Here is a 24,490-nt window from a genome sequence, read left to right on the forward strand (position 1 = left end):
CTCTCTCCTTGCGTAAATTTTCCTCTTTGCCAGATTCGAGAGAAAGCTACTCTGAGCACTTTGTTGGATGCTTCTTGTCCTTGGGAAAAAAAAGACTGACTTGGCTAAGCTCAATACATTGTTTTTCATCAGTAAATAATAAATAACAGTATCAGTCGTAGTAGATTGTTCACTGTTGGTATCTTCAAACCCATTGGTTTTACCTTCAAAATATGTTCAGAATCCAATCACTTTCCTTAACCTGAATTATCACAATATCCTCCTTCCCTCTACCTCCTCCACTGGCTTCTCTCCACCTTACACTCCAAATAGCAGCCATAAGATCAAATACCTCCAAAAGCTTCTCCCAGCACTTTCAGAGGAACCGTATTCTACAGAGACGTGCCCCCTCCCCATACCTCACCAAATACTCTCCTTCTGTCCCCAGTTTATTCCTTCAGTCACACTGACTTCTTGGATATTCCTCAAAACACCAGGCACAGCTATTTCTCTGACCTTTCCACAGTCTGTTGTTCTAGGTAACCCAAAGCTCACTCCCTTGCCTCTTTCATTTCTTTTTGCCCATATGGCACTTTTTCAGTGAGACCTTCTCTGACAGTCCTTTTAAAAATTGCACATATATACAAACACTCCTCATGATCCTTCCTATGTTATTCTCTACAGTACTTATCACCTTCTAAAGTACCATAAAATGTGTGTATCCGTTGTCTTTCTTTTTCCTCAATGTAAATGCCATGAGGTCAGGATTATTATTATTTTATGCACCTCTGCCTTCTCGACATATAGAACACTGCCTGGCACATGGTAAGTAATAATTATTTGTTGAGTGAATGAATCTGTAGTCAAAACATTAGCCAGCTCTTCCCATGTGTGTGGCCTACTAACTACTAAGATACAACACATTTATTAAGAAAAGGTCTTGCCTAGTGGCTTATGTTTACCTACATTTAATTAAAGCTATGTAAAATAGTATTTTGGTGGGGCGCCTGGGTGGCTCAGTCGGTTAAGCATCCAATTTTGGCTCAGGCCATGATCTCATGGTTCGCAAATTTGAACCCCGCATGGAGCTCTGTGCTGACAACTCAGAGCCTGGAACCTGCTTCAGACAGACTGTCTCCCTCCCTCTCTCTGCCCCTTACCTCCCCACACCCTGTCTTTCTCTCAAAAGTGGATAAACATTAGGAAATTTTTTTAAAATAGTATTTTGGTCTAAGGTAAAAGGTTCTTTTTTTTTTTTTTTTTTTTATGTAAGCACCATTCCATTTGGTACAGTGGTTAATATGGTCTCTTAAAAATTATGTTGCTTACCCATTTCAAGTTATGAGCAGGTACATATAAGAAAATATTTTTACCAGTGCTGGCTGCCACTGGAATTTAGTCCAGCTGAATGACTGAGAAGTGGCTTCAGAGGGTGCTCACACTATTTTTGGTGCAGCATTGTCTCGGCGCTTTAACATCTAATAGAAAAGAATGACTGAGAGAATAAGTAATGTGGTAGTAGACAGTGGATATCAGTTTTCCCTAGGAATGGTCTTGAAAAATAGTCAAGTAAATGATAAGACAATAAGGATGGGCACTGCCTCATGGGCATAGGCTTTAATAAATGTATTTGTTTTCTAACAAGGTATGAAAAGTATTCATCATTAAGAACAGATTTTCTTTCTTTAAGACTCCACATCTTTTGTCAGCAAATACAGATAGAGTAACAAAGAAGGTAGTGAGTTCAGAGACTTTCCATGGGGTTGAAAGCCTCTTACACTATTGAATATATTCCTGTAGAAAAAGAAAATCAAGGGGAGATTTTTCATCTTCTGCTGATAGAAGTTTAAAGTAATTTTTTCTCCCAGTAGATATTAGTTTCTGGAATTTGTTCTTATGTTTTGCAGTTGAACAAGTGGTACAACTTTGGCTGAATCTCTTACACATTGTTGGTCACTTGAGGGCACGTAAAACCAAGTCAACTAAAACCTAATAGTAATTGAAGTAGAGCAAGTGAAGATGAGGAAACACAAATGTCAAAAAGTACTCTCTTTATGTAGTCTTTTTCTTTTTACTAAATTAAGATGTACACGAATGTACACATATATGAGAAAGATTAAAAGGAGGTCCTAGGAAGAGTGTGAACATTCCACTTGCCTTTTAAGTAAAAGTTTCCAACACTAATCAGTTAATCTAAAGTTCTATCTAAAGTGATAATAAAATCATTATTCTTTTGACATTGAATTCTATTAAATATGGCGTTAATTTTCTCTCTGATCATTAGAGATAGATATGTTTTCTCTCTCCAGCCCTTTTGGAAACTATTTGACGTGGTAGTTTATGTCCTCTTCTTTCATGCATTCCACAGTGCCCAGGACAAAGCTACTTAAAAAGAAAATACTTAATATGGGCTTTAAGAATAAGTAAAGTTTTAGAAATTGTTCAAATCTACTTTTTATGCTTGTACTTGAATTCCATGGAGGAAAATAAAATCGTTGATGGGACGAATAAAACCTATTGCATTGTGTTTTAATGAACAAACTACTCTTTTTTGAATTCGGTCTACCACGTTGTATATAAAAAAGGATAATACAGATCCTAAGGCAGAGATAAAATTTCACCAGACCTCAAAGACTTTCAAGTCTCTATTCTTCAGTCAAAATAGTTCCCAAGACCAAAAATTGAAAAGACTGCAATACTGTTAAATTATGCAGTCAACCTGAGGTATCTGAGGCCACTGAAAAACATATATATATTTAATCTCTCTTTTAATATAAAACTAATACATTAAACTAAAGGTGAGTCAAAGTTTGTACAGCTCATTTTAAGAATTACAATATGGAAAGTAAATACACTGCTATGTGGGAATACATAGTTTATCCGTTACTGATAGCTAATGAATTCCTTCCTATTAAAATTTAATTGAAAATCTTCAATGATATTTAAGCTTTCACAGAAGTGTAAACTACTGTGACTACAATTCACAATGCATCTAAAACAATTATTCTTTATCATTAAAGTTAATAATATGCACATTAACCTCTTATGTAGTCTAAATCAATATTGTAGTTTAAAAGATATGACCTCTGGACAGCTTTGTCTAAATATTGATTTCATTGTCATTTGTATAAGGTATCAAACAAATTACATGCTGCACTAATATCATTAATGCTGCCCCAAAGAGCCTCTGACTTTATGGGGTTCTTATAATACCAAACATGACATTACAAAATATTGAGGATATCACACAATATAATTGCCAAATAGACAAGATTTGACTAGGCAGAATGGAGTCCCTGCAAACAGATGATAATTTCCAAATTCTTTACTCTCAGTGGACAGAAAAAAATACTGGGCTCTTTAACATGCAAACTGGTTGAGCGGTTAACTTTCAAATGGAAGAATTTCTTCTGCCTCAGAGGGTCTAATTTACTTCTTGTGATGCCATAGATATTTCAGGAGGGAATCTAAAGACACATTAAAATGGAGTAATTCTATAATATAGCAGAATTATATATTATATAATATATAATATTCCCAAAATAAACTTGTTTAGGAGTTTCTGTTAGAAGTTACTAATGAGTCCAATGAGTTGGAAAATATATACATAAAAATGAAGGGGTTGAGCCTTTTAAAGGATCATTATAGAAATACATACAAATTGACTTAGGGATGAACATGTATCACATCTCTCACAATTATTATTTTGTAAAAAGAAATAAACACAAATTGAAATACCAGCTGTACAATCTTCTCTTTTCCACTTTTTCCAGGTTCTAAATTGCTATGAATCACAACAATCGTTAACATTATCCATTTATGTCTAACTCTATTTTGATGTTGTTTTTAAAATTTTTAAACTGTACATTAGTTTTTGTTTTTTATAAAACTTCTTAGCAAAGAGATGTGGCTGTGATCATGATCCTGTGAACCGTGGGTGCTATTTATACTAAAAATGTTCCCCCCAAATCTCTTACAGGCAAAAGTGACCCATTTTGTGTTGTTGAACTGAACAATGATAGGCTGCTAACACACACTGTCTACAAAAATCTCAATCCCGAGTGGAACAAAATCTTCACATTGTAAGTAATCATTACCTTGAGCTCACTTCACAAATGGAGCTACGATATTTATTTTTGAGATATTTGTGTGTGCGTTTATTCTTGACTGATTAACAACTCAGTGCATCTGGACTGCTTTTGCTGGCGACACCGAAGATCATAATTGCATTACCTTTCTGATAGTGAAGCCTGGGAAAGTGTATGCTGGTTTTCTGTGTTTTCACAGAATTTTTTTAACTGAGATTTTTATATGATTTGACTAAGGGTTTTGCTCCCTTTAACTGAATTGCCATACCGCTTCTTCCTTTTATACTTTCTATTGAAATTCTCCCCAAATGCATTGACACCAGGGAGGACAAAGCTCTATTTGTTCCATTGCTCAAATCAGCAAACAATTCGGTCTCGAATTCAGAGATGCTTTAGTTTTGTTTTATTGCATTTCAGCACAATAAGAATATTAAGTATTGTCCTAGTTACCAGAGCACCATTTAGGTTGATTTTTTTTTTGTTTTAAGAAAAAAAGTTTATAAATCTTTTGACCATACACTAAAAAAGCTGCTAATCTACACCAAAGTATCTCCTAAATTCATTTTGTGTGTGTGTGTGTGTGTGTGTGTGTGTGCGCGTGCGTGTATGTGCATGTGTGTGCGTGTGTTTTAAACTGGGCTTTACAAATGGACTCTGAACAAAAGAAAACTCTCCAGAGTACTTCTTAAAAGTTTTCTAACATAGTTTTATTTTTTTGTATATGAAAACTGCTAAATTCCTCATTAATTTCTTATAATGTCTCAGCTTAAGAGCCAGTAACTAATCAGATTTAATTATCTGACCAATTTATCTTTAAGGAATTCCACATTTTTATAGGAGATGAAAGCCTGGTCAGGAGACTTGCACTCCTAAGAAGGTTGTTGAGAGTGTTTTTCTCTGGAATGCATAATTGAATGAATAGGTTTGATTATTATCAAAGCCATTAATTGATTGTGCCCTGATAAAGCCTCTTCTCACATGTGGTTGCAGTCTTTCAGTAATGAATATATTCATTTTTTTGTTTTCTCTTAATTCATGTTTTCTTGGTAAACAGTTTGATCAAAGAATCAATGCTGTCAGCAATTGGGGTTTATTTTTCCAGAAACAAAAATGAAGAGCTCACACAGTTGTTTATTAACATGCGTTGTCTTTGGAACATAATGGAACACTATTTAATTTCTAAATCCTGGGGTGGTACAAAAGCTATCAGTGTTACATTTCTCCATTCTGTTTTCTGTGTTGGTTAATTTTTACTATAAACCTATCAGAAATAAGTCAATGTTTTGATAAGAACTGTAAACAAAAAGATGTCCTACTGCTACAAAAAAAATATATGTATATATATACTGTGACTCTTGCTGATATCAAATTTACTAAAGTTTTACTTGGGGTTAATAGGAAAGTAGGGATTATTGTGATAATAATTAGAGGGAAAAGCCTCAAAAACATCAGCGCCACTTATTGATGTTTTATTTTTTACAATAACTTATTCTGCGCCCATCCAGATGGAAAATTATATTTTATTAAAAAATTATAACTCGAAATTACAATGGTGTTCAAAGTTCCAGATAATAGAACCGTCACTGTAGTCTACTAAGGTGCATTATGGGAAATTCTGTCAGATACCAAGCTACCTTGTATACGTGGATATGCAAATAGCATACATTAAAACACATACACACAAAATCAGCTGGAACCATCTAAATTTTCAAAAGCAGTTTTGTTCTTGTTCTCCACTGATGAAGTCTTTTTTTCTTACGTGTATTTATTATGCAGCAACATTAAAGATATCCATTCAGTTCTTGAAGTGACAGTTTATGATGAGGATCGGGATCGAAGTGCTGACTTTCTGGGCAAAGTTGCTATACCATTGCTGTCTGTAAGTTTTATTCACCTGACACACTGCTCTGTGTTGCTTTTGCTCAAGGAAAAAAAAAAAAACCCTCAGCTCTGTATCTGTCATTTCTCAACCAAGGTCTGTAATAAGAACACTAAAAATTTTAACATACTCAATTCACGGCCATGTTGAATCCCATGATAGTTAATTTTTCCTGACAGACTTGATCCTGGTAATGAACAGGTACTTGTCAGAATTGCCACAGTTGTTTTGGGTTCTCTGTCAGTTTCAGCAGCTGGGGGTCAAAGGTCACTGAGGGAGTGTATTCAGTGGAGACCGCGAGACAGACGGCTGTCATGTCCTTTTCCCGCAGATTCAAAATGGTGAACAGAAAGCCTACGTCTTGAAAAACAAGCAGCTGACAGGGCCAACAAAGGGGGTCATCTATCTTGAAATAGATGTGATTTTTAATGCTGTAAGTCTTAACTTTGGCTTTTTTGTACTGCTAAAGAGTTCAGTTTCATGAAAGCTTTTGTTCCTGATTTGTAGAGAATTTCTGTCATTCCTCATTTTCTCTAAACCTTGATGTATCCTGGAGAATACGCTTCTGCCACTGCCTGGCACACCCACACTTTCAGTTATAGTTGGCGGCTGCCACTGCGGCTGTGCTTCGGCCGCTGCCTGCCGGCGTAAGAAAGGGAAGCGCATGCATGTGCAACTGTATACATTTATATTTTATGAGCACAGCAGCCAGGACTTTGAAACTTTAGGAATTATTGCAAATTGAACTGCTTGAAAAACTTATAAACATCTGTAATATATTAATCCATAACATACACATATGTTGATGTATAGGTGAAAGCCAGCTTACGAACATTAATACCCAAAGAACAGAAGTATATTGAAGAGGAAAACAGACTCTCTAAACAGGTAAAAAGCAAGGAAAGATTAATCCCTCTGGGAAGACCTGATTATATCTGTAAAACATCTAAGTAAATTCAAATAAACTTTGGAAGTATGGGGTGGGGAAGCCTATGAAATTTTTGATCATCTACTTATGTGAAATGGCTCGCTCTTTTTCTCTTTCTTTCTTTCTCTTCCCTTCCTTTCCTTAAGAGATCAAACGAGGACAATACCAAACTAATAAATTGGAGGGGGGTGGTCAGAATGGAAAGGGGATACTGTAGGTGCTGCATAGAATGGCTATGTATTCATGCATTGGCGTAAGAATGATCATTTTGAACATAAAATACTGTCTGGTTGCCATGGAATGTGTAAGAGAGAACACCAAAAACTGAGGTTCATATATATGTCCAGACCACCCACAGGTATGATGCAGGTGTGTGTAAAGCGAGCCCTGCATAAAGCTCTTCCCTCTAATCCACAAGAGAGGGGGCTTCATCGGTTAAGGGAAACCTTCCTGTTAATTAGATTTTGACTATGATCTTTTAGAAGTGAACTTTTATTGGCATTTTTTAGCTAAGAAAATAGAAAATCAGCACATCTGATTTTCTGTCATGAAGAAATTTTAAATAAGGGTTGATATCTTGTAATTAGAGTTTTAAATTAGGTTTGTTGTCAAGTTAAGAAAGGGTACTAAGCTACCTCTTTAAAAAACTGTTTACTTCCAATTAACACAGCTAAAATAAAATGTTTTCCTTATGGCTATAAAGCATACAGAACTCATTTGTGTGTGTTAAAATATTTAACAATTTTCTGTGCTATTAGAAGCCTAAAATTGGTTTTGTTTTTAATCTAATCAATTCACCGTAAACAGTGGGATCTTCGGTTGTTTAAAGACAGTGCATGAATTACAAATGCAATATCTATCTAAGTAGCAATACAGATTACATTTTTTCACAATTATAGATAAACGTAATGAAAGTAGCTCTAAAAGGACGGTGATCAGGGTAGGAAGGAAAACAAATAGGTGACTCTTTTCCCGAAAGAATTTCAATTTTAACAACTTGTTAAAACTGGTTTGCATGTACATGCATCTATATTTAGATACACACATATACATATTTTTTCCATATGACCCCAGGAAGCTTTACATAACTTCTTTAAAATAACCAAATCACTATTGAAGTATGTTTGGAATTAGCAAAATATTAACCCATAGACATAGTAGTCTAATTATTAATACAGCTGTAGATCATTTTTTGTATCATCATCTAGCATATGGGCATAGTGGTAGCCATGCCTTGTTTTAAATTTCAGATTTAAATTAATCAATTCTCATATACCTTTTTAATGAAAGATTTTGTAAAGCACTTGGTTACCATAATTTTTTTCTTAACTCCAAAACTATGAAAAAGCAATGTTAAAAAATAGGTTAAATTTGTTTTGAAAAGAGAGACAGAGAATTAGACTGAGAGAGAGAGAAACTGAGAGAAAGAGAGAGACCAAGATGAAAAATTAATAGTAAATAAGGGAGAAGCCCACAAAAATAATGAAAATTTTGTTTTCTGTAAAAAAGGCAATACTTGTCAGGTTTTTCTCTAAGACCTCAAATTGAAACATTCCACATTATCCATTTCACTTTCAAATATCTTGAAATTAAAGCCTATTAAGAATCTTAAAGCCACAATAAGATTTAAGAGTTTAAAAATATATTTAAGGTTCCCAGTATGCAAATGTTTTTAATTTTTGGAGACTTTTGTCCTTTTGAACAAAGGTAGCCCAATCCACGTAACAATGTTATTTGAGAAAATATATTTAGCTCAGGAATTGTTCTTAGAATTCAGTTCTTTCTGCTCTCTCCAGAGATACTTCTCTTCCTTAAGCTCGTGAGCCAAATTGCTGGGTATATTCTTCCAACTTCATTAACTTTATGAATCCTTTTTAAGTCACACTAAACTTGAAGAATTTTGTACCATATCTGATGGTTTTCAGTCTTGCAAATTCTAATAATATTTCCATCTTCCTTACAGCTGCTCCTAAGAAACTTTATCAGAATGAAGCGTTGTGTCATGGTGCTCGTAAATGCTGCCTACTACGTTAATAGTTGCTTTGATTGGGATTCACCCCCAAGGAGCCTCGCTGCTTTTGTGGTATGATAATTCTTTATTACTTACATTGTTATTCATTAAATTCAGTAATCATAGCTGCGTGTTTCTGTGGCTATAGTAACAGTTATGTTGATGTGGCCATTTTAAAACTCCTATTTCAAGACTTGACTGGACAGATTTGCCGTGGGCAGGAACCTGATGGATCGTTCAAGGTCTGAGTCCAAGAATACATCCCCCACCCCCAACCAGATTTCCGGAAAGCAAGATATCTCAGCCAATATTTAATTTTCTCCGTGACAGTTAAAAAGTAAAATTTTACATATTGCATAATTCCAAATCCCAATAGCAGAGCCAAGAAAAGTCCTTAGTGTTAAAAAAAATTAATAATCTTGACCATCCTCATTTTAATGTTATTGTTCTATAGATTTTTTTCAAAATATGAAACCCATTGGCAGTAGAATGCTAGTTGGTAATATTTTAATATGTGAATCAGTTGGAAGTAGATGTGACCTATTTAAGAGATGTTTTATTTCTGAGATAGTCAGTTTTTAAAAAGGCACAAGTGAGAATTTGATAGATCCAAATAGTCCTCTAACAATGTTCATCTTGTAGCCTTTTACTTTGGTTATTTAAAAACTGCTGATGAGACCAACTTGCAGAGCCAGAAAATCTGAGAGAATACTCTCCTCTGTGCTTTAGCTGGGATTTTCTGCTCTCACGTTAGTTTTGCTTATTCAGGATTTCAGTTTGAAGTTTAAGTGGAGCCCTTCTTCTGAACTCCTTTATTTTATTGTCATATTTGTTAGAATATGAGTACCTTATGCTTCCTTCTAGTTTCCAGTTTTGCAGAATATGACTTTGTGAAGGGGCTCATAAGAAGAGCCTTAATTATAGTAACAAATCAACATTTTAGTATTACCATTCAAATGAGCCTATGCACATCTGTTGAGCACTTTGAGCTCTGTCCTCCTCTCAGGCCTTGTATAGGACTTTCATTAATGTCTGAGCACATGGAACAAAGAGTGTGTATGTCCCTTTGTGTTGTAAGTTACCAGAAAGTTAGGCAGCTTGCTTCCCATAGACATGTTGTTGTCTCCTTAAAGAAAGTGATTGCCATCATCATTAGGTTTTGGAAAAGAAAAATCTGCTTCTGTCAATACTCTTTTAGTTAGCTCTGTCACGTAATAAATACATCGGGGTACTGTTAAGCAAACTTGATGATGATTTTTCAGTATCATAGAGGCACTTTGATGTTAATGAGGAAAAACTGACACTGAGTTTCTATGTATATTTAATGCCATTACTTCCAGGTTCCCTGGGCCTTATAACAGACGCACTAATATTCTCCCCAAAATGCCCCAATACCGTCTTTGAGTCACTCCTTCCACAGTCATTCCACACAACTGTTTGTGAAGTTTGAAAACAGAGAAATCTATATAATTATATCATTTGTTCAGGAACATTCATTTGTAATGCTTTAGTATCACAATATGTTGTGTAAGTCTTCATAAACTTCCTCTTGCTTCTAGAGGTCACTCATGTAAAACGAATTCAAGATGGCAGACTTTTTTCACAGTTTCCTTCTGATTGACAAAAATCCAGTGCTGGAAGTCTGAGAAACTTAGGTACATGTACATGATAATACTTGAGTGGTTTCACTGTAAGGGTATCCGAGTTCACTGGGGAAGACAGATAATAATATCTCTCCTAGCTGGTAGCAGTCTCCAATAGCCGTCATCCTACGAAACACAAACTGAATGTGAGATGCTTGCAAAAAAATGAGGGGGAGCCCACAGTAAAGGTGAGAAAAGGGGCTGCAGACACAAATGCAGAGAAGAGGGCTCACAAGTCGCAATGTGAATGTGCAGTAAGAGTACTTTTGAGAAGAAATGATAACATTGACAGTTTTGTTGGATGGAAGCACTGAATTATACTCTACTGAATGTAATTAAAATAATGAACAACAAAACTGAACTGGACCTGAGCTGGGCCGACCTTGCGAAGGGGGGCCCTGCCTTTTCCACTCTGGTAGACCAGCATCACCTGCAGAGTATCTAGTACTTGGTAGGCTCCCAATATAAATGGCTATCCAAATCAATAGACCAACCAATAAACCTGTCAATCAGTCTGAAAATTTTTCTTCTTAAGTGGAGAAATTCTTCTCCAATGACGCCAGATATGTAAGGCTTTGCTCTAAAAGAGCTAGTTATTAAATGATGATAGACATAGGCTAATGCTTTGTAACAACTTTCCCTGGACTTTCCTTTAAATTCTAAACTATTTCATAATCCTCTAAATTATAATATAATAATCCTCTATATAATAATAACAAAAACAACCAATACTTATGTGCCAGGAAACTGTTTTATAGGCACTAATGCACGAAAGTGCTTTTGATGCATACATGAATCTAATGTTCCCAGTAACCAACAACAATCTACAAAGTAGGTATTATTATTTTCCCAATACACAGAGGAAAAAACTGAGGCACAGAAAAGAACCTTACCCAAAGCCACACGACAGCTATTCTTTTCTTTCTAAAAGAACTTTTACGATATGTACCTTGTAATCTAAGTTATCGTAACAATTCAGAAAAAAAAATACTATAGGGTTTTTTATTCATCTTAAAGATTTTAAGTGATGTATTTAAAAATGAAATGTTTCAAAGATCCCATTGCATAACCAGAGCCTTTCTAGGCCAGTTTATTGAAAAGAACTGCTTTCCATTAGGAAAAGAGTATGAGCAGCACCCCATTGTTACAAACATATTGTTCCCATCATTCCCTGTTGATGGATCTCGGGTCTATTATTATAATATTGGTTCCACTTGGCCCACTTTTTCATAAATGCAGCTGCTTCATGGAGCACATGCATTTGCACCATTATGTGGCTTGGTTTTAGGCCCAGATCAGTAAACTTTATAATGTTTAAGTGCCTTTTTTTCCCTATTCCGTTTTCTTTTTCTTTTCTAACTTCCTATCCAAAAATAAAATATAGAATAATGAAATCAAAATGGAAAGACAATGGTTTTTTATCCCAATGTCAATTCAAGTGGAAAGCCTAAGAAACACAGGGTTAGAGATGTTCCGGCTCCTTTGGCACTACCTGTGTGCTCTGGGGAAGGTGCAGAGCCGGCTGACGATGTGTAGCTGCAGGCGACCTGGGAGGTGAGGGATAAAATATAAGCAGACATGTTCCTGGGAATGTCCTTGTTTTTGTGTGCTATGAATTAGGTTTTTAAATTTTACTATGAATATTGTATGCCTAAGAGCGAACACAGACGTATGTGGCGCAGAAGGCGCGGCTTGTCTTTTGGAATCATCTATTGTAGACGTGGAAATGTCTCATAAATTGGGCCTAATTTTCATCAGGCTCTTGACCAGACATTTGTGTTCTTGCGGATGTCAGTGGGTGCAACGTGGGGGAAAAAAACGGAGTGCACACTCTCTCTTTCCCTTCAGTACTGTCATTTCTCACTGTAATGAGCACAAAAATAATTGGACAACTGAGCTATCAGTAAAAGGACACACTTCAGTGTGCGTCAAAGAATTATTTTACAGGACAAACTTTAATCTTTAAATGTGATTGTAGATAATTTGTGGTACCATCTGTCCATTTGGAATTGTTTTAGCCTTTTCTGTCGTTATACAGTAAGTGCCGCTGTGTTTAACATTAACATTTGATATTTTACACATTTAATTTCTGTTCTGCTGTGTGGTCCTTAGGGAATGGAGTGCTAGTGCTACATGAGAGAGACAAAGTATTGATCAGTTAACATTTCAGCTACATTTATGTATGTCGCAAAATTAATGAAAATGCCAGACAAAAATGTCAGAGTGCACAAAAAGGTAGAATTTAAATTTGGTAGTTTAATGAAAAGTTTAAGATGTGCATTATCAAAAATGTCCTCTTGACTTTAAAGTACAATTCCTAACAGAAGAACTACAGGGAGACACATATTTTACTTAGAGGAACAATGAACATGAATTATGAAGAGATGTCAACCCTTCCAAGTACCTTGTGTCCCAGAACCAGCATGTTTGAATGCTTAACTGTTACTCATAAAACACGTTTGTTTCTGTTCGTATCTGGAAGGCTACTGGCTTCAACCTTCTGTGCTGACCAGCCTGTGAGGCAGGCTTCCTACTGAGATTCTCTTCCCTTCCCCCCCCCCCCGCCCCCAGGTTTTCCTTGGTATCCATGTGTTCCTTTTGTGTCAGAACTGAGAATTCCCTCTACAGCAATTCATCGAGGCCACTCTGGTTCATTACTCCTTCCTTTCTGGGTCCTTTTCAAATGCCTGGTTTTCCTTTGCCTCCAGATAATTTGTGCTTCACCTTCATTCAATCCCCATTTTAGTAAAGGATCACACTCAGGACAACAGCTACTCTCAGAAAAGCTGGGCCATTACGCAGGAAAAGAGAAAAAAACAGAGATGATGTATGCAAAGAATGACATGAGGCAGCTCTGTGTAGCCAAATGATTTTTTAAAAAATGGAGGAAGCACAAGCAAGGGAGGAAGAACTGAACTTGCAGAGGCCAAGGGAATGCAATACAACGATCTGAAGACAATAGGCTCCCGAGGATACCTTATCAGGTATTTTCTGTGTGCAAAGCCTGCTGCTATTGAACAACATATGGATTTTTCTAAAAGTTATTACAAACAATAAGGACATTTTAAGTGGCCTTCATGTGCAAGGACTAAAAGAGGAGCATTGCTTAAGAAGAAACATCAATGTGCAAACAAAGGCATAGCTACATCCCCTGTAGTTCAAGTCTTAGCCTTCATGCTAGTGGGCAATATAGGGTGATTGCACTGGACATAGGAAAGGTAACTTTAAGTTTCCAGCAGAAATTTCTGCCTTCCAAATTTAAGGACATCAACGATACCATACCAATGAAAGTATGCTTCAAATCTATGGCAATTTTCAAATGATTTGTATAGAAGCTTTTGTTGGTGTTGCTACAATTATTTTTTAGTGCTAAGCAGGAAAACTGGAAATGTTCCAGATGTAATTGTTGTTATTTTCCCTGCAACAACGAAACAGAAGGACCCTGGAAAATCAGAGAAACAAGTACTAAAGCAAAATGATCTATAACTCTTGTTCCTATCCTTGCATTCTTTAATTTTCCTAAAATTATGTAAATCTAAACTTCTAAGCCCACCTGTCCACCCTTCTTCACTTACACTATCCTCTGACATAAACATTTATTAGGTGTACTAAACAATGCTTCCAATCTAATTTATACAAAATTTAAAGGTGCATTAAACATTTCCTTCCCAAATGTGTGAAGAAAGAAGAAAGCCTATATAGAATTTCATTGATTTAGAAGATTGTATACCTCCAAAATGACCCAAAATTCCTTTTACAAAACCAGAGACTATTGACACTTAGAAGATTCCAGTACTACAGTTTCCTTTTCAGTAAATAGATTGTATCCCCAATTCATAAGGACATACTGACACTTGAAGTCGATGCTCAAAATACACATTTTTCTCCTAAATTTATCTGATTTCCAAGGAAGAAAAAATGTTCAAATGTTGGCCAATAAAAACTTAGGTTCTCTTAAGTGATGCCAAAGCTTTGCATATAAATTTTGCAATTACATAAAAGCCCCTCGAAGATCAAAATTTAGAAATGAGTTGACTTGAAGGTTGATCACACACAATTAGCTAAAAATCATCCATGAATCTTAGGAAATGTAGCAAAATCAAATATTACTGGAACAAAGCATTTTGACTACATTTCTCAAATCCTTCTTGAGGAGTGTTGCTCTAGCTTAGCTTCTAGATCTATTTAAATGTGTAGTCTGTCTGTTTTGTGTTTTAGCTGTTACATCTACAAAGGCAGCACTTCTGCAAACCAGTGCATAGTTCTCTTTAAATGGGGCCAACCCCCTTTTTTGGTTTATTTTAATAGATGTCAGCAAAATGGCCTCCTGCTCTTCGGAGGGAGATAATCACCTAAGACACCAAGTCTACTACTCTCTGAAAAGCTCATTCCTTCTAAATTTTATTGTATATTTACAAAAAGAATTTAACTCTTAGAGCACGTGACATACACATTTTTCTATTATCTTTACCACTCTCCTTTGTCTTCAAAGGAAGTAGTAAAATGCTGTAACCCAGGCATATATTCTTCTGGGGGTGATTTGGGGAAAATAAAACTACAGTTTTTCTCAGGCAAAATGCCGTTGTGCTATATTATAATCAAACATAAACTGCAAATATCACAAACATAACTCTAATACCTTTTTGAATTCAGGAATTAGCCTTCTTGTGAATCTTCATAGTTCGAGCAATGAAAGCTGGGGCAGGAGGGGTGCCAGTGCCTCAGTGTGGTCTCCTCCTGGCTCTCTGGCCGCTGGGCCATTTCACCTCAAGCATTACTTATCAGGTAGTTGCAGCCTCAAGACCTTTGTGGGAGCCTTTAAAAATAAGTTGCTTGGTCTAGACTGTAGAAGTGAGTTGACTAAGGATCAAAAATTAGAAAATAATCACTCTACATCCTCAGATTCCTAAAGCCAATGTTCTCCTCCTCAGAAGAGTTTTCTACCTTCCGGCTTCAATTTAAACTGTTTGGTACAAAAGAGCAGGCCATCTTCTATCGTGAAATATTATGTAACATGTTTTGCAAAGAAAAACGTTTGAATGCATGATATTCATTCATTATATAATAAATATATAAAAATAATTATATATATATAAAATAATTATATAATTTATTTTACTAAAATTTTGTAAAGTAATAAGTCTTCCGAAAGATTGTAAATTATAAGAGAAATGCAGTCATTAATATACTTTTGTCAGTAAGTTTACTCGACACATATTTTCATGCCCCTTTGTATCAGGTAAATATGAAGAAATAGGAGTAAAGTGGTGCCATTTTTCTCTTTTGACCAGTCATAATGATATACCTTAGAATTATGAGTGTGTTAATTTTCCACGGGACAAGCTGACCTGAAATGTTGTTAAGTGACTTATTTCGGTTTTTTGTTGCTCTTTCTCCTGCCATCATTTTACCACATTTGACCACTACGGTCAGAACTGGATGTGGACCCAGTAGTCAATCTTGCCACAGTAGATGTGTGAGTTATGGCTCCACATTGCACCTTCTCCTGGGCTGTGATGACTGAGGTCCGACACTCAGTAAGTGGCAACATTAGAGATCAGTAAGAGAGTCAAGATGAAAAGAGTAACCATTTCTCACGTTCACACCAGTCACCAGCTATTGGCTCAAAGGGACATAATGAAGAGAAAATCAGAGAAAAAACTAACAAGCAAGAAAAGATGGAAATTACATTAAAGTGTCAGTAGATATTTGGATGAAAATGAAAGGCAACTCTGATTCTGGAATAAAAAGAGATGTTAGAGCTAAAACTTGGTTTACATTTTATATTAAATCAGTGTTTCTCAATGCTTTTTTTTTTTTTTATTTTCAACCCCCTAAGAAGAAAATTTTCATTAAATGAGAGAAAATAAATGCTAAGGGAATAAGATTATCTCAGGGAGTGTTGAGTTTTGGAGGGGCACAAATCATTGTAACGTCTAAGTTTCTTTTATTCTCCCCTAAGAACCAATTTTTGCCCCTCGGGTGTCATATTGCCCCCCATTGAGGATGCATGCTGTAAATGAGGTTTAATGTGAGTTTAACTCTGTTTATTTTCATGCTCTTGGTAGTGAAGTCTAGTTTGGTTTTTCTGTTTACATGCAAAAAGAAAAAAAAAAGTTATTCCCATAGCCAATGCAGTCTGGAGAAAGAAACTGTGTGATCTCCATGTAAAATTATTGACTACATTAGAGTCTGCTTCAAGGAAAGATTTTGTTTGGCTTCATAGAGATTAAAGAATTTAATCTTAACCTTGTGAAAACCCATTTGAGAGTTTTCTTCTCTACACCAGTTCTGAGGGTACGTTGTTGTGCTTCACTGAAATGGAGAAGTAGGGTGAACATTAATTCTGGCTTGAGTAATATAACCGCCATCATTACGAGGGTTTGATGGGTTTTGTCTATACATTGCACTGTATTTATGACTAGTAGATAATCTTTATATTCTTAAATGAGTATCATTATGTCTGAGATATAAAAGCATACTTCATTAGGCTTGATTACCCATTAGATCTTCATTGGAAGGGAAAGAAGAAGGTTGTAGAATAGGAAAGTCATTTAAAATGGTGAAGATACCTGTTTTACTGGCTATTCTGCATGTCAAGTTATCTAGTTCTCCATAGGAATCCCAAACTGGAACTATTGCAATTTATCAGTAATATGTAAATATATGGTGTTCTATATCCCACTTAGCTCCACACACATAATTCTAGTGCATTTTCTATTATTAGGATTCTATACATTTCTTGCCAAGCAGACTTCAGGCAATGCTTACTTGTTTGGGAAAAAGAATCTATCAGTCAGTTTTGTCGTAAAATGGGGATAAATTAAATATTATTTTTCTTACTCAATTAAAGAAATCTTTAAGATTTAATTTAAAATAATAGATTGCCAATGTTAAAAGTAGTCCATTAATTATCCACAAATTAATGAGGTTGTATAAAAGAGGTGTTACATTTTGAAGCAATAATAGTAAAATGGTGGCTGCTACTTGGAGAAAATTGATTTATAAATGTGGAAGTTCAGATGCCAGAGTTCACTCTTTCTGGTTCAGTGGCAATACTGAAAATTCATCTGGTTGTGTTTAAATTATTTTAAATACAGTTTGGTTCTTCCATTGCAAGAGCCTCTTGCATGCCTCCCCCAGCAGGCTGGTATTTGTAAAAGGGATATTTAATCCAGGTTCTACTAGGTTCTCTGGTTGTATACTATTTCTCTCACTTTTAAAAGTATCAGAATATGAGACTCATACCATTGTTTCTAAGTCTTGGATCTTGACTGGTTTAGTTACTATAGTTAAAACTAAATATTTTTCATATAGGATTCCAAACTCCAAACAAGATGTAAAAGTCTGTTTTGTAAGATAGTTCCTTAGACTTTGGAACATACTTCCCCATGGTAGCAATGTCAAAAATATTGACATAGAGCCACTAACAAAACCCATCAATCCCTTGATTGAGTACTAGCTGTAGAGTGGAACCATTGCATGTAGGGAGGAGATTTGGTGCAATCATGGCTTGGTGCTCAGGATCGCAGCAATACACCTATACCAATCCTACCTTCAACATAGCGCACCTGCCTCATGGCAAAGGCAGGGGGCCTACAAAGGTGGAGGTTGTATGGGCTCTGAAGGAAGCAGATGAAGTCATAGAATGTTACACTTGGAAGGGAGCTTAGAGACCATTCTGCGGTAGGGGAAATTACTGAGGCGCTAACTCTCCTTCTCCCCCAATTGCTAGGAGTAGATCCTTTAAGACAGCAACATTGAAAAAGTAAGAAGGGCAGAGAGAGGCACCTGAGTGGCTCAGCCAGTTAAACACCTGTCTGGTTTTTGATTTGGGCTCAGGTCAGGATTTCATAGTTTGTGGGTTCAAGCCCTGTGTCGGGCTCTGCACTGACAGTACAGAGCCTGCTTGGGATTCTCTCTCTCTGCCCCTCCCTCCCTCTCTTTCTCTCCCTCTCTCTCTTTCTCTCTCTCTCAAAATAAATAAATAAACTTAAAAAAAAAAAAAAAGAAGGGCAGAGAGAGAGGAAATATAGATAGATCTGTCTCTCTTTCCTGAACTTTACATGTTGAATGTTCTTAGTTAAGGAAAACCAAATGTCTGACGTTGTCTTGTAGAGTTCTGAGAGTACAAAATTGGACTCCCAATCCTTGCTATTCCTTGTTAAGGAATGTGTTTATCTGAGAGGGCTGGCATTGCCTATTGGAAACGGTAACCATGTTCACTTTAGTTAGTATTATTCCTGAAGTTAGTAAGTATGTATCTTACGTTCTAACGAACTTTTCTATTAGTTGAGGTCACATCACACTATAGCTCCTCAAACCACTGCAGAGATGAGTGTACAATAATAAAGAACTCTTAAAGTGTTCACTGTGTGTCTAAGTGAGGCACGTTTTAGACAAGTAATGTCATTTGGCCTCCAAGTAGTATAAATTACTTATTCCCAAAAGTAAATGTAGACTCATTAAGAATATATTTTCCTGGTTTCAAACATATATTTTCACTGAGTTGCTTATACAGTTTAAACTCTCTATATTGATTCATATTGATTTAATGGTCACTAAGATGAAGCTGTCCATGGCGTAAGTGTTCATTAGACTAAATAAATGCCAAGAAAAAAAAGTGTATGTATTTTGAATTATTTAGAAAAATTGGTGATCTAGCTTCATTGTATTGCTCTCATCCTAAATATCCTTCAAAATTCTGTAGATACAGATTTTTCTGGCCTATCATTAAGTAATATAATAGGATAGTTTATTCCTTTACAAAGTGGTAGAAGTACTAAAATAATAATGTGGACATATTTTGAGATGGCATTAGAATTTGTAAGGGGGTTGTCCTCTTCATTATATAAATGTGCTGTAATCTTGGTGCCCCAATTTATTGCTATTAAAGTTATTGGAGTGAAGACAGCTAAATTAAATCAACTCTATGAAATGCTTTGAAGTCCTTAAGTACAAGGATCCATGGATCATTTAGGCTTGAACGACATACACAACCAGAACACAGGTTTTTGTTTCCAAGAGCCGTGTTGTCTTCCAGAATGTATACCAATCTCGAAAACTGATAAAACTTAAAAGTCTTATTTGAAGTTATCTTAACTTAGGTCTAAGAAAGAGAAACAAATCACAAGGAAAAAATGTCTAGTCAGTGTTTGCTGAAAATGCATGACCCCTCCTCCAAAAATGTTTAATAATATTTAGACATATTTAATAATACCAGGATTCTATTTCTAATCGAGTAGAATGTTTAACCTAAGTTTAAGGAGCTAGGAAATAAAATAGATTATAAACTGAAAAATGCCATTTGTCAGTATTTTTAATCCATTACTAGAACCAGTGACAGGAAATAAATTCAGGCTGTTCTGCTTGAGATGCATTTCAGTTGCCATTAACAGGTCTTCCCCATTTTCATGCACACTCAATAAAGCTGTGTTGAATGACTGACTCAGATGACTTCAGCGGCAAAACTTGAAGTTAAAGCTGTAATATTGTAACAGAAGCCCCCAACAGTAGTATCAGATGAAGCTGAGAATAAATGTAGTATATCAGGCATCATAAAAGAGTGAATGTCGGATACATTTATGCCCTCCTCTATCTACTAGGAGATTCATACATAAGATTCACACTCATTATTCTCGTCATCTTAATGAGATCAGTGTGGGAACATTTCTCTCCTTTCCCTCTTGACTGTCAGAAATGGGGCACTCCATTATTTCTCCTTACTCTCTCTACTTTAACGGACTGGTTATATTTTCTTGGAAGGCCAGGAATGTTAACTGGTTACAGCAGGCAGCACTAGAGTATCGCATATAAAGGCTCAAGGACTTGAGGTAGACAACACAGCATTAGTCTCTCTCTTGCTCTTGCTTTCCCTCTCCTTTTCTCTCTTGCATGTGTTTTTATTTCCTTTCAGATTTTTATCATCTGTTGTATTTCCCAAGGAGTTTGCTTGGAAAAGAAGGGAAAAGATCATTTCTCTGTGTGGAGGAAAATAGGGTATCTGAGTATTACCTCTAATTGCTGTCTTCCTTCTCATTGGATCTATTGCCTTAATTAATTTTGCACACCTCTTCTTAAGCCAGTTCTGACTGCAATTGGTTCACGTGTGCAATCCAGACAATATATCCGGCCTTGAACGGAAAGAGGTAAAATGGGCTGGGGACCAACTTCTAATGCATCTTATCCTCACATAACATTTGAGATCTGTCAAGAAAGAGTCACTATTTATAATTAAAGTTGCTAGGACAGATTTTTATCATGTTTTTAGATCACACACTCCCTTCATTCTTGCAGACAAGACAGCAGGAACGTATAGAAATGTCGTTTAAGCTATCTGTGCTATCGATTATTAATTTATGTTGTAAGCACACTGTTTTTGGTACGGCTTTCCTTTAGAGGAGCCCATGTGTTCGAGGATTCCCTTTAACATGATTGAAGAATTTCAAATAGGCATTTTTAATATTTGCTGCCCTCTTAATATAACTTGTTTAATGCACCACTGTTAGCACAGGGATTATGAGTTAATAAAAATGTCATAGTATTAGTGAATAAAACACTATGTAATTTTCCCCAGGTAATGATTAACAGCATAAGGCTATATTAACAATACTCTTAGTGTACAGTCCCTTAAATGTATTTGATCCTTATCTTTTAGAGAGTAATTTTATACTGAAATTCAGTAATAAAATATTTGAAGGATTTAGTTAAGCTAGCGAATGTAAACTCCTCAGGTGTATGAATCTTTCGAATGATTTGTATTGTACTGCTATGTAAAATATCACTCTGCTTCAAAGTCAATCCAGAAGTTTTATATGTTAGTCCAACATTCACCTTATTGATATTCATAAAGAGCAGATTTATCTCATCACGGCATTTGTTTAAACAGTTGAAAAATAATATTAATAAGCCATTAGGTCATTATTACGTAATGTTTTTGCTCACATAGATAAATGGGTTTCTTTTTCTGTCTTTCTTTTTAAATAATGTCTCTCTGGCTTTGTTCTGTGGCTGCAACAGGCTGTTAGTATGTATCTTTATACCATCAGAACGAATGAGATATATCTGTATAAATTATTGATTCACTTGAGCCTACCTCTGTAATTCAGAGCTGAAAACTCTGGCAGCTTATCTAATAGAATGATATAACTCGGAGACTGAAGTTACCTACCACAGCAACAATTGCCAGTTGGGGGGTCAAATGCCCTTTTACCTTTATACCTGAACACCTGCAAATTGAGCTGCACCCCATTCAGAATTTTAAGAACAGGTCCATTGTCGCAGGAAGTAGAGTTTGTTTCTTGGAGAAAATTATGCCAGTTCTAGTTCTGAATGAAAGACAAGGCTTTTATTACTCAAGGGATATTAGGGCTGACTGCTTTTTTGAGAAAACAAATTTGCTGTAACTTTATCTGTAATTTAGTCCTGAATGGGTGCAAATAGACTGCACATTGTATGGTGCAGAAAGAAGAAAATAAGGGTTTGTTAAAGCTGTACAAGGGCTATGTAACCATTATATTTCCGAGGGAAGTCTTATCAGAGTTGCAGGTTATAAGGGGGAATAATTTGGTTACAGCCTTAGCATCAAACACCTGTTTTGAATTTTAGTTTAGAATGACATTGGAAAAGAAAGTTTTTGTCTAAAATTGTGGGTGATGAAATAGCCATCTCCTGAAAGTTGCTGTACAGGCTCTCTTTGACTTAGAGACTGCACCGATCCAGAAATTTCCAAAATTATTACAATGACTCCTCATGAGGTTGAATGTTAGACTCAGAACTAGTCAGAGTGTGTTGACTTGCTTCACTTTTCTGAAGAGACTGGATTCATAGCTTTATAAGCCCTTTCCAATTAAAAAAGAAATCCTATGCAATATTCTTCATATAAGAGCCTGATTTAAGCTTTGCCATGGCTGAAAGCAAGATCAATGTTTTGAGTAAAGGACAAGAGAAAGCATGCTTCAGCTGATGAGCCTCCAGGTTACTTAGTTCCGGGACTAATGGATCATATATTATTTGGAGAAACTCATCCCTCAAGTTGGTCACCCACTCCTTAGTCAGCAAGCTCAAGAGTTGTCATAGAAACACTCATTTTTATAGTGTTATAGTTGATCACTGACATGGAACCAGACTAGGTAATCAAACATCTTAGCCATATGCTTCTTCCGAGCTCCAACCTAGTCAATTAGCACATTTTCTATTAAAAACTTAGTTGTAATAGGTCTTCATTAGGAGCACTTGCCATAATTGAATAGTTACTCAATTATGTCCATCCCCCAACCTCATTTCACTTCTTTACAGAGTCCAAGTAGGAAGATATCCAAGAACATTCAGGAATACCGCTTCAAGCAAAATTCATGACCCTCACCTCACACAAGCTGTTAGAGGTTGATTCAGGGTTTAATACTTTTTTTTGTTTGTTTGTTTGTTTGTTTGTTTCTATGCTGTGGCGTATATATAACCAGGTCCTTGGTCTCTTCCTTTTTCTGTTTATTTCAGGATTTCTAGTATTTCTTCACTGAGTGAGGCGTGGGGAAGAAGTCTATGGTAAAGGTTCATTGTGCAGTAATGTCTCCAGGATGAGAACCGCTTTCTACTCTTAAACCGATCCCTTTCTTTACCATTTTTCAGTCTTCCCCCCAGATACCTATCCGAGCACATCATAATCCTTGGATCACTCCTGATTATCTGTATTACGATCCCTGCTACCCTCTGCCCCTGTCTGCCATATTTTATGTCACTGAAACTCATCTGTGCCCTGTATCATCTGATGATCAAACTTGCTTTGTAGGGGTGGGAGTGAGCCACCTGTAGATAATGTATGCATATTTTATTCCTGGCCTTGTGGACAAAATATTCTGATTATCTTAGATATCCAAGTCCTGATTCACAAGCATGTGTGAAAGGTTGTAGATGAAGTATCAGAGAGCAGAGAGAGCACTGAAATGGTCCTCAGGTAACGCCATGTAGGAAATTTTTCTGGCCCTAGCTGCTCACATGAATGTTCTTCATGGTTGGTGAGCATTGTACCTCTTTCTTCATTGTAAAATTATAAATATGAAAAAATCTGGAAGAGAATTAGTCATAAAGGTTTTCTGAGCTTGGAAACCTCATTGTGCTTTTCTCTGTGTAATACGAAATAGGCAAAAGCCAGTACCCTCATAAGAAGTGTAATCACACTTAGCTTTAAAAACACAGGGTTTAAACTTCTCTGCATTACAAAGCATCATAGCTGCAAGGTTTTGCCATCAGAATGGCAAATTAAAAGGAAAAATAGAACCAAAGTTCTACTAACGTTCCTGCCACTGTTCATTCTCGGGAAGGTGGCAGGGCCCTTTCTAATACATCCATCCTGCTGACCAGGTCTTTGCGATTTAGATTTGCAGGCTGGATTCAATGTAAGAGTATAAATTGTTTCAAGGATGACAGATTACACATCTGGTTTCTTCTTCCCCCAACCCCTGTGTTCACCTTTATAACATTTTTTTTCCAAAAGTAATGCAGTTTAAAAATCATTTTAAGTTGCCTAACATAAACGATAAAATCAAATATTGGATTCACAAACAATAGCCTTTATTGGTTTGTGACAAGTAATCCATCTTTTTACATTAGTGCAGCTTTCCGAACCAGATTATTTTTCATAATTGATAATTTGTGAGTCATATATTTGTTATCTGTTCTTTTCTGGCTTTGAAAATAGTGAATAGTGCCAAAGATCACTGTGCTTTTATAAAGAAAATTATTTTAGTGTCGTTTATTGTCTGGCATTTCTGAAAGTATGTAGCCAATAAGTTTTGCAGAGAATGTAGCAAAGATAAAAGTAACATCCCCTCCCTAGAAAGAGCCCTGATGGGTCTAGAATTCATATCGATAATGTGAATTTAGTTTTAGAACTCACTCATGTGGAGGATGAGAACAGTGAAAATACACAAATAAGAAAAAAAAAGTATCAAATACAACTCTGTG

The 24,490-nt window shown here is 35.9% G+C and overlaps 1 protein-coding gene across 1 annotated transcript in view; it reads left to right on the forward strand.

The window, feature by feature from the left end:
* The window catches only part of MCTP1 (multiple C2 and transmembrane domain containing 1), a 517,686-nt gene that overhangs the window by 356,515 nt on the left and 136,681 nt on the right, over positions 1–24,490 (forward strand). The window contains exons 13-17 of the mRNA XM_039239406.1: positions 3,959–4,061; positions 5,844–5,946; positions 6,278–6,379; positions 6,760–6,834; positions 8,838–8,957. Of these exons, the coding sequence (XP_039095337.1) occupies positions 3,959–4,061; positions 5,844–5,946; positions 6,278–6,379; positions 6,760–6,834; positions 8,838–8,957 (503 nt within the window). The remainder of the gene's footprint in view (positions 1–3,958; positions 4,062–5,843; positions 5,947–6,277; positions 6,380–6,759; positions 6,835–8,837; positions 8,958–24,490) is intronic.

This window comes from Hyaena hyaena, unplaced genomic scaffold, assembly GCF_003009895.1.
Source record: "Hyaena hyaena isolate Hyena2069 unplaced genomic scaffold, ASM300989v1 scaffold_156, whole genome shotgun sequence".
NCBI lineage: Eukaryota > Metazoa > Chordata > Mammalia > Carnivora > Hyaenidae > Hyaena > Hyaena hyaena.